We start from the raw sequence: 15,978 nt of genomic DNA, 5'->3' as shown, positions 1-15,978 counted from the left end.
ACACAACTCACTTGTGGATTCTTCACTATCATTAGCTGACAGTAAAATATGTGTAGTGACCAATAAAATTGATTTTTGATTTGATTTGAAAGGTGATACATGTTGAATAGAAATATCATTTCAGTACCTGTCCTCTGGGTTTCTGGGTGGCTGTCTACGTGTCCCAAATGGGCTGACAGTACAGACTTCTTTGTCTTCCCCTGCTGCAGCTTCCTCTTGATAGGAGAGAGGTTCCTCTGCCTCTTCCATCTTTATTTGGAAGAATGCTCTCTATTCACATGATAAGGTGAATCACATATCAACACAATTTAAAATCTGTATTAATAAAAAAGAAAGATGGACAAAGTTCAGTACTGGCTTCTGGGTAAACTTGTTATGTAAATGAGGATTCATGTACTCAACAGAATACAGTGTAAAATGAAGAGAAACAGAACCAAGCAACAATTCTAATTGCCTTCTGTAACGGCTGCTCTCCTCCTCTTAGTCTGAAGAGGAGAAGCATGGGTCGGACCAATACGCATCGAGGTATGCAGTCATAATGAATTTATTTAAATGATAGACGAACACGAAACACTTGAGAATTTACAAAATAACAAACGCAGTCAACAGACCTGGACACGAACTTACATATAACGTGAAGAAGCATGAACAGGAAACAGACTACATACAAAACGAACGAACGAACGAATAACGAAACAGCCGTGTGGCGTAACATACAGACATGACACAGGAGACAACCACCCACCAACAAACAATGTGAAAACACTACCTTAATATGACTCTCAATAGAGGAAATGAAAACCACCTGCCTCTAATTGAGAGCCATATCAGGTCACCCTTAAACAAACATAGAAACACATAACATAGACTACCCACCCAAACTCACACCCCTGACCGTCAAACCAATACAAAAATAACAGAAAACCCGGTCAGGAACGTGACATAACCCCCCCCAAGGTGCGTACTCCGAACGCACCACCAAAAGTCTAGGGGAGGGTCTGGGTGGGCGTCTGACCACGGTGGTGGCTCAGGCTCTGGGCGAGGTCCCCACCCCACCATAGTCAATCCCAGCTTACGTCTCCCCCTCTGAATGACCACCCTCCTATTCCACCCACTTAATTTAAGGGGCAACACCAAGATAAAGGACAGCTCCGGGACAAGGTAGTTCAGGATAGAGAGGTAGCTCAGGACAGAGGGATAGCTCAGGATAGAGAGGTAGCTCAGGATAGAGAGGTAGCTCAGGATAGAGGGCAACTCCGGACTGAAGGGCAGCTCCGGACAGGAGGACAGCTCTGGACTGAGGGGCAGTTCTGGATAAAATACAGCTCCGGGCTGAGGGGTGCTCTGGCTGGACGGACTCTGCGTCATGGCTGGCTGAGGCTCTGGACGCTCATGGCTGGCTGACGGCTCTGGACGCCATGGCTGCTGACGCTTGGACGTCATTTGGCTGGCTGACGGCTCTGGACGCTCATGGCTGGCTGACGGCTCGGACGCTCATGGCTGGCTGGCCGCTCTGGACGCTCATGGCTGGCTGACGGCTCTGGACGCTCATGGCTGGCTGACGGCTCTGGACGCTCATGGCTGGCTGGCGGCTCTGGCAGATCTGTCTGGTTGGCGGCTCTGGCAGATCCTGTCTGGTTGGCGGCTCTGGCAGATCCTGTCTGGTTGGCGGCTCTGGCAGATCCTGACTGACGAATGGCTCTAGCGGCTCCTGACTGACTACGGCTCTGACGGCTCGGGACAGACGGGCGGCTCTAATGGCTCGGGACAGACGGATGGCTCAGACGGCACTGGGCAGACGGATGGCTCAGACGGCGCTGGGGAGACGGATGGCTCAGATGGCGCTGGGAGACGGATGGCTCAGAGGCGCTGGGGAGACGGATGCTCAATGGCGCTGGGCTAAGGACACGCACCTTCAGGCTAGTGGGGAGAAGGAACAGGGCATACTGGACCCTGGGGACGCACATTAGGCCTAGTGCGTGGTGCCGGAACTGGTGGTACCGGGCTGGGGACACGCATCTCAGGGCTAGTGCGGGGAGCAGCAACAGGATGCACAGGACTCTGGAGACGCACAGTAGGCTTGGTGCGTGGTGCCGGAATTGGAGGCACTGGGCTGGAGACACGCACCATAGGGAGAGTGCGTGGAGGAGGAACAGGGCTCTGGAAACGCACTGGAAGCCTGGTGCGTGGTGTAGGCACTGGTGGTACAGGCTGGGTCGGGAAGGTGGCGCCGGAAATACCGGACCGTGTAGGCGTACTGGCGCCCCTTGAGCATTGAGCCTGCCCAACCTTACCTGGTTGAATACCCCCGTCGCCCGACCAGTGCGGGGAGGTGGAATAACCCGCACCGGGCTATATAGGCGAACCGGGGACCCATGCGTAAGGCTGGTGCCATGTAAGCCGGCCCGAGGAGATAATGGTGGCCAGATATGTAGAGCCGGCTTCATGGCACTTGGTCAATGTCAATCTAGCCCTACCAGTGCGGGGAGGTGGATAACCCGCACCGGGCTATGAACACGTACAGGAGACACCGTGCGCTTACTGCGTAACACGGTGTCTGCCCGTACTCCCGGTCTCCACGGTTTAGCCTGGGAAGTGGGCGCAGGTCTCCTACCTGCCCTTGAACCACTACCTTTAGCCCCCCCAAGAAATTTTTGGGGTTTCTTCACGGGCTTCCGTGCTAGCCACGTACCTTCATATCTCCGGTCTTGAGCTTGATTCTCCGGCTTCAGCCACGTCTCCTGCTGCCTCCTCATACCACCGCTCCTGGGCTGTGGCTGCCCCTTCCACTCACAAGAGCGGCGATATTCTCCAGTTTGCGCCAGGGTCCCTTTCCGTCCAGTATTTCCTCCCATGTCCAGAAATACTCCTTATTCCTGTAATCCTGCGTTTGTAGTTGCTGCTTTTTCCCTCGTTGCTTGATCCTTTGTTGGTGGGTGGTTCTGTAACGGCTGCTTCCTCCCTTCGTCTGAAGAGGAGAAGCATGGGTCGGACCAATAAGCACGAGGTATGCATCATAATGAATTTATTTAAATGATAGACGAACAGAAACACTTGAGAATTTACAAAATAACAAACGCAGTCAACAGACCTGGACACGAACTTACATATAACGTGAAGAACGCATGAACAGGTAACAGACTACATACAAAACGAACGAACAAACGAATACCGAAACAGTCCCGTGTGGCGTAACATACTGACACAGGAGACAACACCCACCAACAAACAATGTGAAAACACCTACCTTAAATGACTCTCAATCAGGAGAAATGAAAACCACCTGCCTCTAATTGAGAGCCATATCAGGTCACCCTTAAACAAACATAGAAACACATAACATAGACTACCCACCCAAACTCACGCCCTGACCGTCAAACACATACAAAATAACAGAAAACCGGTCAGGAACGTGACACCTTCGTACTTTAAAGGGTTGTGATAATTATACTGGAGTTCCGAACTAGTTCCTGTTAACCAGCTCTGGATCCAGTTAACCAGCTCTGGATCCTCCTGGATTTAAATAAGTTAATAATTTACTTGTTTTCTATAATCATGACGATCTATCAAAAAGCAACTGATAATGTATTTGCAATATGATTGGAAAAACTTAGAATAGGTTGAATAGGTAATCCTTCATTTGGCTTTGAAAAAATACCCTGGAAAATCAGTCTGTCATCTCAGACTTATCTGAACTGGATAGTGTTGGGTTCTATTTCTTGAAATGTACTTATTCATGCCACTGAGGGAGAAAGGGGAATGTATAACATTTACATATGTCAGGATATGTTATCGTTAGCCATCAGGGATCCTATGGGAGGAGGACAGACACAGTCTGGTACCAGTCACCATGACAGCGTGAGTTGGGGACTAGTGAGCACTTTGGGTAGAGGTCAGGTCAGATGAAGTGAGGAAGAACAGATATCACTAAGGTTCTGTCTAGCAACAGAGATGTAATGGTGTTCAGATGTGTAGAGGAGACTCAGCAGAGGAGAAAAGGTTAAATATCAGTGCTTGTGTGAATATGTTTTTGTTAATTCAGATGTTCGATCCTTTGGGAAGAATAAACTTGGTTTAAGTTTCATAGTGTCCGTCGAGTTCTTACTCTTGGTAATTAGAACCTAATACTAAACTGCAGAATGAGTTTAGGTTTGTGGGTTGCACACCAAAAAAATAACATGCCAAAAATAACATGCCAAACTCCAGCTCACAGCTCAAAGTGTTTGGGTCAGTTAGAAATGTCCTTGTTTTTGAAAGAAAAGCACATTTTTGTCCATTAAAATAATATGCCTCAAAGTTCTCAACTGGCAGCTTCATTAAATAGTACCCGCAAAACCCCAGTCTCAACGTCAACAGTGAAGAGGCGACTCCGGGATGCTGGCCTTCAGGCAGAGTTGCAAAGAAAAAGACATATCTCAGACTTGCCAATAAAAAAGAAATTATTAACATGGGTAAACGAACACTGGACAGAGGATCTCTGCTAGAAGCCAGCATCCCGGAGGTAGCTTCCCAGAAGACGTGGAGGCTGTTATAGCAGCAAAGGGGGGCTCCATATTAATGCCCATGATTTTGGAATGAGATGTTCAACAAGCAGGTGTCCACATACATTTGGCCATGTAGTGTATATTTTCAGGGTGGACCAGGCATAGACACAGATAACAAAAAATGTATTCATGTTGTCTGTAGAGAAACACCACCCTGATGGAAAGAGGGAGATCGTTTTCCCAGATCAGACGATAAAGTACCTCTATCCTGATGGCAGAGAGGAGAGCATCTTCCAGATGGAACAGTGGTCAAGCTCTCAGAGTAAGATACACATACAGTACTTGGCTCTATTTTATGAAGGGTAAAAGTCTTAACAACTGCTGCATTTTATATTTTGTGTGTGTGTGTGTGTGTGTGTGTGTGTGTGTGTGTGTGTGTGTGTGTGTGTGTGTGTGTGTGTGTGTGTGTGTGTGTGTGTGTGTTCTGAAACTGTAGAAGTGGGGAGAAAACAGTGGAGTTCAACAATGGCCAAAGAGAGATCCATACGTCCCAGTACAAGCGGAGGGAATACCCTGATGGAACATTGAAGACGGTGTATTCTAATGGAAGGCAAGAGACCAAGTTCCCCTCGGGCAGAGTACGCATTAAGGACAAGGATGGCATTGTCATAATAGACAAGAAATGAAGAACATATGTTTTATGTTTTTCAAGCCTTTATACCAAATTAGCAATGCTCCATTGTGTTTGACTGTAGCTATTTTCCTGTGGCATATTTGATCATTTTCTAAGTGCTTGTGTGTAAACAGACATTTTTAAATTGTGTATGTTATTATTCATAAATCATTGTACACTAAATAAGTACTACTAATCAATACAATACATTTGTGTTGAAACTATTTTGTAGAGATCTTTGAATGTCCATACTGCTCTCTTGAAGGAATATATTTCTTATTTTTGCATGGCAATGTCATAACCTTCTTGACCTCTTCATTTGTGTCAGCAGGATTCTTATGTTGCACAGAATGACAGATTATTCATGAGGTCCCCACATATCCCTTGCCTCTCAAACAACAAGACTGACATGTAGGTTAGGGCTAATAACTTACTGACCTGGGTCCGGTTTCCTGCTGAGGAGTATTTCTGTCTGTAATAAAGCCCTTTTGTGGGGAAAAACTCATTCTGATTGGCGACTGGCTCTTCAGTGGGTGGGACCCCTGCCCAGGCATGTGAAATCCATAGATTAGGGCCTAATGAATTAATTGAAACTGACTGATTTCCTTATATGTATGTAACTCAGTAAAATCTTTGAAATTGTTGCATGTTGCATGTTGCGTTTGTATTTTTGTTCAGTATAGATACAAAATAGGTTATTTTGAAATTGTGGACAAATTACAAGGTTGCTTTTCCATATAATGTGTGTTTATACTGTATACTTTCATGTTTTTACACATGAATGTTTAGGCTATGCTAATAATAAATTATTACAAAAGGTTGATTCCAAAAATGTTCAGTTGCTCAGTTAGTTTGACAAGTGGCACTCACTAAGTAGAGGAGGGTTCGTAGGTCCCCAAAACAAAGACCCAAAATCCTTTTTCTCTTTGCATCTATCCAACTCATCTTCCGTCCCTCTCTTCTGTTTGTGGCTACAACCTGGTGCTAGCTGGCTGATGAGCTTGTGAACCTCGTGGACTGCAGTCTTAACGTTGAGCTTGTCCCACGACGCCTTCAGTGTGACCTCATTAAAAGGAAACGTCAGTATGAAGTCTCCCACACGGAGTGGTGGGGTGCTCTTATCTTGGCTTTTAGGGTCCCATGGGAATTTAGGAGTCTTGTACTTTTGAATGTGAATGGCAGGAAGCTTACAGCAGCCCCCGACTGGTTGCCTTGAGGCCTGCCATGGGATAACAAGTGTTGACAGGTTTCTGTCATCAAACTCTGACTCTACGTCTGTAACCTCAGACCACTGGATGGCCTCTGTCATCTGTGAGAGCACTGGATGTGTCTTTCTGTTTCCAGTTACAGCTGCAGTCTTTGAATGTGGGACGAGTATTGGATTCAGAACCGAGCCCTTGGTGTTGCTTATGGAATTCCTTGCAGAGCGGATCCGGTTCATCTCAACTGATGGAAAGTATCTCATACTGTCAGAAAACGTAGAATGGATGCTGAGACTTTTCTTGTTTGCTGGGTGGTGCTCACACCTAGACTTGGGGAGCAACATTGGGGACTGCAGAGACTGGCTGCCTAGATAGCAGGGGCGTTTGTACTTCTGTTTGAGATATCCTCTCTGTCTAACGCTGTCCATGGACTTGTAGTTCATCAGATCAACCAGATCATTGAGAAGTACTTTCTTGACTGTCACGTCTACTTGGCAGTCGATGGTGAGAGCAGGGCTGTAGTTAACCTCTAGTAGCCATGGCTTAAATTTGGCATCAATTAGGATGTCAAACCCAAAGAGCTCAACACTGTTGGGACTGGAAGGTACGGATGGGGCTATGGTGAGCAAAGTTAGTGTGACAATGTTGTTGATCTTTTGCCAGAGGAACAGTTCATTGATACCTTGGCTATGAAGAAAGCAGCGGAATTTACTCATAGTCCACTTACATCCTTGTCCCACTCTCTCTTTGTCTGTTGTGTAGAAGGGGCCAAACTTATTAATGCTCGTGTTGGTCAGGTGAGAATAAAGGTTGTCCAAAGATGTCAAATTGTATTTCTCAGTCGCAAAGCGTACCAATCCCTCCTGATGCATGTAGATGGTGAGGGGCTGAAAACTTTTCACACAAACATAGATCCGAAGGTCAAATTTGTACCCTGAGATGAGGAGAGGATTGCTGATGTATCTCTGAACGATCACTGAGGAGTCATACACCAAGTCTCTGATGTCCTCAAAGATAAAGACGCCCCTGCCTCTTGATAGATCCACTGGCTTGCAGATCCAATACCACGACCTGCCTCCATTCTTCAAACGATGCTTGGTGTACTCTGCCAGAAACCTGGTGTAATCATTGGGGAGGATGAAAGTTGTCGGGCTGAAGTTGTAAAGACCCGAGCCGAACGTCCCTCTCATTCTCTTCAGGTTTCTGGCCAGGCAATCCTTGCGGGTGATGCCCACAGTCTTGGGGTGATGGTTGAGTCTCTGCCATGGCAGTATGTTCTCATAGTCTGAGTTGTGGAAGGCTGAGGTGCGCCAGTAGAGGTTCCAGTCTCCCTCCTCCTGCTCCTGCTCGTCATACTCCTCCCAGCCTCTTTCCAGCAGCACCTCTCTCACCAGCTCTGGGGCTCCCTCGTGTAGCCGGAACACCAGGGGTGTGGGGCCACACACCCCTGCGGCCATACCAGGTAAGCAACAGTCTGATCCTTCACTAAAAAACAACAGTACCATTATATTGATGAGGTTACAAAATGAGTCAGTTTATTCCTAACTTGGAAGGTAAACTGTTGCCATCAGACCACTCCCTTACACTCCCTTATTATTTCTTAGAAATTGCTCTTTGCTTGTAAGATATTTGTGAATACATTTTAATTGAAAACAATCATTGCAATTCAAATCATTTTGTTCCTATGCAATCAAACCTAGGCTGTAAACTTCTAGTCTGGGGGCCAGTCTCTGTAACATCCAACTCTTTGTAATCTGTGCTGGGTACCAGTCTCTGTAACATTACACTCCTTGTACTCCGTGCTTGGTACCAGTCTCTATAACATTCCACTCCTACTCCGTGCCATGCGCCAATAGCTAAACAGAGACTGGCAGTGGCAACCAACCAGGCTAGCAGGCTTCACACATGGGCGTTAGAATTCAACATATGATTAATGAACCTCGATTACCGTCACACATCTCACTGGAATTGTCCAATATCGTATTTACATTCTACCTACCTTGATGAGAGATCTCTTCTTTTTAAACACAGGCACCTCTCGCCCGGTCCCGAGTTTTCTTCAGTTCTGCGAGTGTTATTAAGACCTCTACGCCTGCCGGTCATCCGTGTTGCTAGGTGAACCCACTGCCGCGCGAAAGAGTGTAGCCTAGTCATGTGGTTCGAGCAGGACAGGTGGAGGTCAGTTTTTCATGATTCAATGTAGCCTACAGTAACAATGGATGTGACTTCAATTCGATTTGAAGTCAATTAGCCGACATTTGAAGATATAGTCAACGATTTTTTCCGAAAAAAAGTTTTTCCCACTTCCACTTTTACTGGTGAATACTGAATACATGAAGTTCAAGTTGTTGTTTTTGCTACCCACATTCATACCGAAATACTTTGGTAGCGGGTAACATCAGTTAATAGGCAGTAATACACTATTTCAACCATGTAAAAAGAACCATGTTGACCCCGCTACCAACATAAGGGACCGCTATACATATAACCTATACTTGACATACTAAAAATTGTATGTATATTTCTCATAATTTTCACAGCATACATATCTATTTACATGAGAGCTGTATTCCACATTGTCTATTTAATACAGTCAAGATTTGTAGACTTCTACTACGTCTAGTAGTTTCTGTGGTCGGGTCAATGTTATATCCCTCTAAGGTTTGGACTTAATTTCCCCCTCTGTAGAATTTTTTCTCTTTTGAATTCCACCCCACCATAGAGTACAACTGCCACAAGTAGAACTCCAGCCAGGATGTATAGCTTGATTTCCAGAGAGGAAGTTTCTGAGCGCATAAAACACTACAAATCCCACGGACTCCCATAGTCGATAGTTAGCAAATGCTACCTCCTTCTGGTCATAAAAAAGAACTCCATAGAATGCTGAAAAATGGAAAGAAAGCTTACATTTTTTGTTCCATCTGAACAGCCGGTAAAAGTTATAACATCGGTGGCTCAGTGAACTATGGACAGGTCAGTAACCTTGTCTGAAAACTGTTAGCTTCCAGAATAAATGCACAGCACAGTTTTTTTTGTTTTGTTTTTTTTTAGCTCAGAGGGCTAACAGTCTTGAGGCATGTGGGTGACCTGGATTCAATACCTAGTTGGTCACACATTATTAAAGGTTAGGCAATCATGACTACAGGAAAAGGGTAACTCACCCTTGATTTGTGTCTGCCATACAGCATCTGCATTGCCCCAGAGAGCAGGAAACACAAATAACACAGGCAGCTGGTCTGGGTGAGGCCTCCAGAACAACAGAGCCAGGCTAAGGGCTGCGTGTCACTGAAGCTGGAAGAGAGTTACACTAATACCGTAAGTAGAAGTGGATCATCAAAGTGATTGTTGATATGTTAAAATGTATCGTCTGGTGTTTACATTGTCCCCCCTTACCAAATGAAATAATGCTTCTCTTCCAATGTATTGTGACAGCTTCCCAAAAAGTATAGAGAATAGGGAAGTTGTGGCACCAAAGCAAATCATTACATAGCCAACAAAATGTATCCCCAAAGCACATGTGGCATAACTCTAAAAAAAGGTACATAATGTGGTCAGATACAGGGTTTTTCCTGAACAAAACAAATGTCTTAGTTTTAGTGATTTTAAAATGTTTTAATTACTATTGTCAGCTTTAAGGAATGTGTTTCGAAAAAATGTGCGTAGTAACTTACACCGGTGTAGTCCGCAGTAAGGAAACCCACCTACAGATCAATGTATGAGGTCAAAAGGAGGAGAAGAACTTGTCTCTTATCTCGAAGTTGTTTGAATGTGTCAAGTTATACAGTACATAAGGGCGCTTTGTTGCCCTTAGAGTCCAGTTTATTTTTGCTGTTTATGTTATCCAGGAATGCAGCCACCGGAATCATTGCCAGAAGATTAACACCAGCAGAATATACAGTAGATATTTCTGCTGTGATGTTTGTATAGCGCGAGAGGAGGGGATTGTTTCAGTGATTGACATATGATTGATACGGTTACAGTGGGGTAAACATAAGGTATGTCCTCCTATGATTACATTTTTACAGGGCAGCTCACATAGGCAGCAGCCTGACAGAGTGTTCACAGACTTGTCATCAGGTCTGGTGGAGTTTATAATTACTGCGCTAGAGCTTCCAGTACTGGACACTCCACAGAGCTGAGCTTCACCTTGAGTTACATTCACTGTAAGGAGAGAGAGACAGGTCACATTTCTGTGAGACACAATAAGAAAGGATATGAAGCTGAATCTCTGTTACTTCCCCGGTTTCTGTGTTGTTGTGGGTTTGTGTGTATATGTATGTATTTCAGGAAATGGCTTCCTGGATTCTCCCAAGCAGCTGATTGGTCAGCCCCATTGCAGATTGGAGCTGACCCTGACCTCTCGTCAGGGGATACAGCTGTCTGCAATTACAGACTCCTTCTCCAGCTGTATAAAAGCCTGTGTTCCTTTGCTCAGAAAAAGAGCTTCTGGGTATGCCCCAGTATTGTTTGTTGCGCAGACAGAGCTTGTTGGTATGTTCTGTGTTGGTTGTTGCTCAGAGACAGGTTTTGTTAAGTATTTTGTAGTCGCTGCTTCTGAGGTATGTGTGTGCCAATAGGACGCAGTGTTTTTGATTATTGGAATTGTCTACTTACATTTGTATTATTCTGTTTAATTTGTTCCCAGGGGGAAGGGGAAGGCACCTTGGGAGTGCTTAGGCAAGAGGCATGTGGGCATACATTTACCCATAGTATGTACTCTGTCTATGCACACTAGGTAAGACCTCGGTGGACCATCCCCCCCTGTATTTTGGGTAGTGCGCCAGCTGGTGCTAGTTAGGTAAGTTGTGGGTAGGTAAGGTAGGAGAAGGGGCTCTTTAACTTTAACTTTCTTTGCTTTGGTTCCGTCCAGGGCCTTTTTCCCTGAAGGAATAAATTGTGAAGGAATAAATTCCCTGTTAATGGTAAAATTCTGTCTGTCATCCTTACCCGCACCTACAGTCACATACCTCTTTCACTCCACGGGGAGTTGAGTGTAGCAGGGTGTTGCGTTCCCCCCTCCAAGAGGCGTGCGTAACAATCTCTTTATGGGAAGTTGATTATTTGTCTGCTATTTTATGGTAAGCCATAACATTTATGAACACTGCACAGGTAGTTAAAATGTTTAGTTATCTGTGCTTGTATCTTGGCCAAATATAAGGGATGACATCAGATTTCCCCATACAGAAGACAACTGGTACAAGAGGGGAAAATATCCCAAAGTAGTGATTGACTACATCCTGACTTTTTGTTTTGTCTTCTTCTGCCTACAGGTTGCCTGTAGTGGTGAGATATGTGATGGCAGCAGACCACAGTGGCAATCCTCCCAAACAAATTATCACTGAGACTGGGATCAGGCTCGCCCTGAAAGAAAACAGCTCAGTAAACAGCTGCTCTTTGCAAAACAAAGAAATTTAGTCTTTATTAGATTGAATTGACATACTGTATGTCTGGGCTCACTGAGAGCAAGATCATCATACCATTATGGAAAGAAGCTTCCAACTGTATAGATCACATAGCTGCAACAATAGTCCATTTGCAGCCCAAGTCGTATAAGGCTTGGTGTGAGAAACAGAGGACAGGATAATGCACGAATAGGCAATCCCCTCCGAGTTCAAACTATTCTGAAAAATATAACATCATTTGGGATTTACTAACAGGATATATGTACTATAAATGCAATCCTATGAATAAAAAAACAACCTGTTGGTCTCAGTAGTTCCAGATGTACTACTGACTAACCACCTTCAAAGACTCTGACATATGATATAATTGGTTATGGGATATTTACCTGCATGCTCTAGAGACTTCCAGTTGCTGTGAACATCAGCAGTAATCCACAAGAAACAACACATTGTTCATATTTCTTCCCATTTTCCTCAAAAAGAAGGATCAGTTAATGACAGAAACACTAAGAATCTATGAAATCCTCTATATCCAGACACATTTCCAGACACTTGAAGATCGATCTTTTGGACTGGAACAGACAAATACTTACAGCCCAGTGCTAACATTAAATATCTGCTCGGTAATAAATAATGGATTTAATGAGTTACCTAAGTACAGTAAGTTCCTTATTAAACTTCATTGATATTATGAATGGGGTTTCACGTCATTTTTATTGTAAAAAGCATCTCACATATGCTGATAGCCACACTATGGCTGAGTACATTTGACAATGCTGTCATCATGGAGACAATGTTCACAATGTTTTATCACTGTATCATTATCCTCATTGAGTTCTGTGCTCTTTATCTCCAGTTTTGTATCGATAGTGTTCTCACTTGGTGTAGGTCTAATCTATTCACCATATTCCACTGAAAAACAAAGTGTCACTGAGAGCAGCAGAACTCCCATAAGGGTGTATAGCTTTGTATTCACACAGAGAAAACGGCTACAAGCGAATGCTATTACATATCCCACAGCCTCCCATAGGCGATAGTTGGCAAATGCTGCCTCCTTCTGGCCATGGAAGAGAACACCATAGAGTGCTGAAAAATATATAGAGTATTTAATCAAGCTCAAATAATTAATTGTGCCTTGCTTGTAATGTGTTATGTTTCTATGGAAGGATCTGAATGCAAAAATATAGTAACTAACTCACCATAGGATTGTGTCTGCCACACAGCGTCTGCCAGGCCCCAGAGGGCAGGAAACACAAAGAACACTGGCAGCTGGTCTGGGTGAGGCCTCCAGAATAACAGACCCAGGATACAGGTAAACTGGGTGGTTGTGGCTGCCAGAGGAAAATTACAGTATTTATATGGCCAGTGATGAGTCTTATAGTATTGATATTGTTCAAGAGAGATCTCACTAAAATATTTAACTTGAGTCTTACCCAAAGCGAAAAGAGCTACCCGTCCAGAATATTGTGACAGATGCCCAAACGCGTAGGAAAACAGGGAACTTGTGGCACCAAAGCAAATCATTACATATCCAACAAAATGTAGTCCCAAAGCGCAGGTCACATATTCCTACGAGAAGTCAACAGAATCACTTCAGTACCCTACAGTATCTATAAAGAATATCGGATTGTTATTAGACGTACTGTACCTTGGTGTACTCCCCATTGAGAAAACCCAACTCCAGACCAATGTAGGCAGTGACTGTGATCAAAAACACCTGATGCCTATTGTTTAACTGTTTAAACGTGGCCAAGAAAGTGCTGCAGAATGGCTCCTTGTTGCTTCTAAACTCAAGTGTCATATCTCGGTCAATGTTATCCAGAAACACAGCCACTAAGAGCATGGCCAGCACACCTACACCTGCAAAAACCAAGACGCAACTTGATTAAAACTGCATTATGAAACACTGTATGTTGGCTTGGCTATCGTAAGTTATTTAGCTGATGTACTGCTGTCATTGGGAAGTAGGCTCACCAACATAGCAGCCCATCAGAGTGTGCACTAATCTCTCCGGTGGTCTGGTGGAGTTGCCTGGGGCCAAGCTGATGTTGCCACAGCTACCCACTCCACAGAACTGTAGATCACTCTCACTGATGTTGACTGGAGAGAAATACAGTAGTAAACACAATGAAACACAATTTGTAGCGAGAAAAGGCGCAACTCACTGACACAGCATTTCAATGCAACATAGAATGTGTGAGTCGATAGTGTAAATGAGTCAATATTGTGAATTACATACAAGATGTAGCTTTGTAGATAAGGTATGCCATGCCACGTTGCCTCTTTACAGTGGAAATCCATTATTGTCAAACTGACCTGAGTTTGAGTCTTGCCCGGATACAATCGAGGACATTAGATTTCCCCAGACTGCTGAAGACTGGTACAGCAGAAACAAGATCCCAAAGTACTGGGTTATCACATCTTGGTTCTTCTTTTTGTCCTTTTCCGCTTGTTTTCTACCATTTATGGTAAGATAGGTGTTTGTAGCTGACCATAAAGGAGATTCCCCTAATCCAAGGATTATTGAAGTAGGGAGCAGGGTTTCCCTAAGAGAGACAAGGCAGCACAGTATAATACAGTACAGTGAGCAATCAGTAGACTAGATAGAGGGGTTGTGTGTCCTATTGGGGTGCATGGGAATTTCAGTTTAGGGTCAGATTAACCTTTACATGATTTACTATGTGGGCACATGGAAGAGAAGGTGTAATGATGTGGGGGTGCTCTCCTGGTGACACTGTGATTTATTTAGAATTCAAGGCACACTTAACCAGCATGGCTACCGCAGCATTCTGCAGCGATACACCATCCCATCTGGTTTGCTATAAGTTGTTTTTCAACAGGACAATGACCCAACACACCTCCAGGCTGTGTAAGGGCTATTTGACCAAGAAGGAGAGTGATGGAGTGTTGCATCAGAAGTCCTGGCCTCCACAATCACCCGACCTCAACCCAATTTAGGTGGTTTGGGATGAGTTGGACCGCAAAGTGAAGGAAAAGCACCCAGCAAGTGTTCAGCATAGGTGGCAACTCCTTCAAGACTGTTGGAAAAGCATTCCAGATGAAGCTGGTTGAGAGAATGCCAAGTGTGTGCAAAGCTGTCAACCACGCAAAGGGTGGCTACTTTGAAGAATCTAAAATATATTTTGATTTGTTTAACACTTTTTTGCTTACTACATGATTCCATATGTATTATTTTATAGTTTTGATGTCTTCACTATTATTCTACAATGTAGAAAATAGTAAAAATAAAGAAACCTTTGAATGAGTAGGTGTTCTAAAACTTTTGTCAATGTACTATATGTTTTGTCAGTAACCATTTCTCTTATCTGTTCAATAAATCTCAGCACTGTCTCTCTAAAGATGACTGCTGAGCTCAGTTGTGTTGTTGTGTTGTCATGTAACTCTGGTAACATATCTTGTTATCAGGTTTTATTATAAGTCAAGAGCCTATAATTTTGTAACAAGCTAGGAATGTGTAGGTGTGGACATTTTGTCACAAAGCAAAGCCACATCATACATAACATAGTATTACATATTTTTCAGTAATAGCTTTACCATCCTCGATAGAAGTTTCCAACTGTGTACACAACATTGCATCCCATCGCAGCAACAATGGTCCATTTGCAGCCCAGGTATTTTATAACCAAGGGGGCAACAAACATGGAGGACAGAATGATGGAGGCAAACTGCACACTTGCTGAGGCCACACCTACTCCTTCTTCAGTGTTCAAACTGCTCTGTAACGTAGTAGTAAAAGACAAGGAACAAAGTTTATTCATACAGCTTTTATGAACAACAGTTATGGAAACCCCAGTAATAGTTATGACATTGACTGGGATAGGCCTGTTTGTTTAACATATAACGCTTTACGATGCATTTGAAGACATTGTCTACATAAGTGAATGTCATAAACAATAACAAATTAGAGATTCCAACCATACTAATAAAATAACAGATGTTGCTCAAATATTGATCTGGTTTAGGGTATATGCATGCCTCAATGTAATTCTACCAATACTTACCTGTAGATTCAGAAGGCTTCCAGTTGCTGTAAACAACAGCAAGAATCCAAAGGATACAACCAGGACATTTTACATACTTTGGCCCATTTTCTCTATGGTTATGCTTGTCGATATTCAACAGTGGTTGTGAGTCAGGGGGTCAATACAGCAGTTCATGATGTGCAATCTAATATAAGCTCAGAGTAGCTACACTTT

General features: G+C 43.9%; 1 protein-coding gene, 1 long non-coding RNA gene and 1 pseudogene across 5 annotated transcripts; 1 reads left to right on the top strand and 2 right to left on the bottom strand.

Annotated features, from left to right (window-relative positions):
- Nucleotides 1–5,328: 5,328 nt before the first annotated feature.
- Nucleotides 5,329–10,239, bottom strand: LOC120019718 (probable tubulin polyglutamylase TTLL2). 2 transcript variants are annotated; one of them, XM_038963133.1, is made up of 3 exons: nt 10,031–10,239; nt 8,359–9,650; nt 5,329–7,844 (listed from the first exon to the last, which is right to left on the bottom strand). In XM_038963133.1, the coding sequence occupies exons 2-3, from the start codon at nt 8,511–8,513 to the stop codon at nt 6,005–6,007; spliced, it is 1,995 nt and encodes a 664-aa protein (XP_038819061.1). In that variant the 5' UTR covers nt 8,514–9,650; nt 10,031–10,239; the 3' UTR covers nt 5,329–6,004. The 2 variants fall into 2 exon arrangements, with proteins under 2 accessions (XP_038819061.1, XP_038819062.1); XM_038963134.1 differs by lacking the exon at nt 10,031–10,239 and having other exon boundaries at nt 8,359–10,011.
- On the top strand, nt 8,328–12,452 carry LOC120019721. Of its 3 annotated transcripts, none has more exons than XR_005472355.1 (3): nt 8,328–8,537; nt 9,545–9,674; nt 10,205–12,452. It is a non-coding gene; the product is annotated as an uncharacterized LOC120019721 (long non-coding RNA). The 3 variants fall into 3 exon arrangements; XR_005472356.1 differs by lacking the exon at nt 8,328–8,537 and adding an exon at nt 9,207–9,332; XR_005472354.1 differs by lacking the exon at nt 8,328–8,537 and having other exon boundaries at nt 9,399–9,674.
- A 204-nt stretch (nt 12,453–12,656) lies between these two features.
- Nucleotides 12,657–15,870, bottom strand: LOC120019290 (annotated as a pseudogene).
- Between the last annotated feature and the right edge of the window lie 108 nt (nt 15,871–15,978).

The sequence above is a fragment of the Salvelinus namaycush genome, chromosome 24 (assembly GCF_016432855.1).
Source record: "Salvelinus namaycush isolate Seneca chromosome 24, SaNama_1.0, whole genome shotgun sequence".
Lineage (NCBI taxonomy): Eukaryota > Metazoa > Chordata > Actinopteri > Salmoniformes > Salmonidae > Salvelinus > Salvelinus namaycush.
The sequence above is the reverse complement of the archived record's forward strand: the minus strand, read 5'-3'. Positions and strand labels throughout refer to the sequence as shown.

Bases quoted from the DNA above. Each gene is read 5' to 3' on its own strand.
- LOC120019718 (XM_038963133.1), bottom strand. From the start codon at position 8,513: ATGACTAGGCTACACTCTTTCGCGCGGCAGTGGGTTCACCTAGCAACA. The intron at 7,845-8,358 runs GTAGGTAGAATG...GTTGTTTTTTAG, and splicing joins AGAAGAGATCTCTCATCAAG to TGAAGGATCAGACTGTTGCT.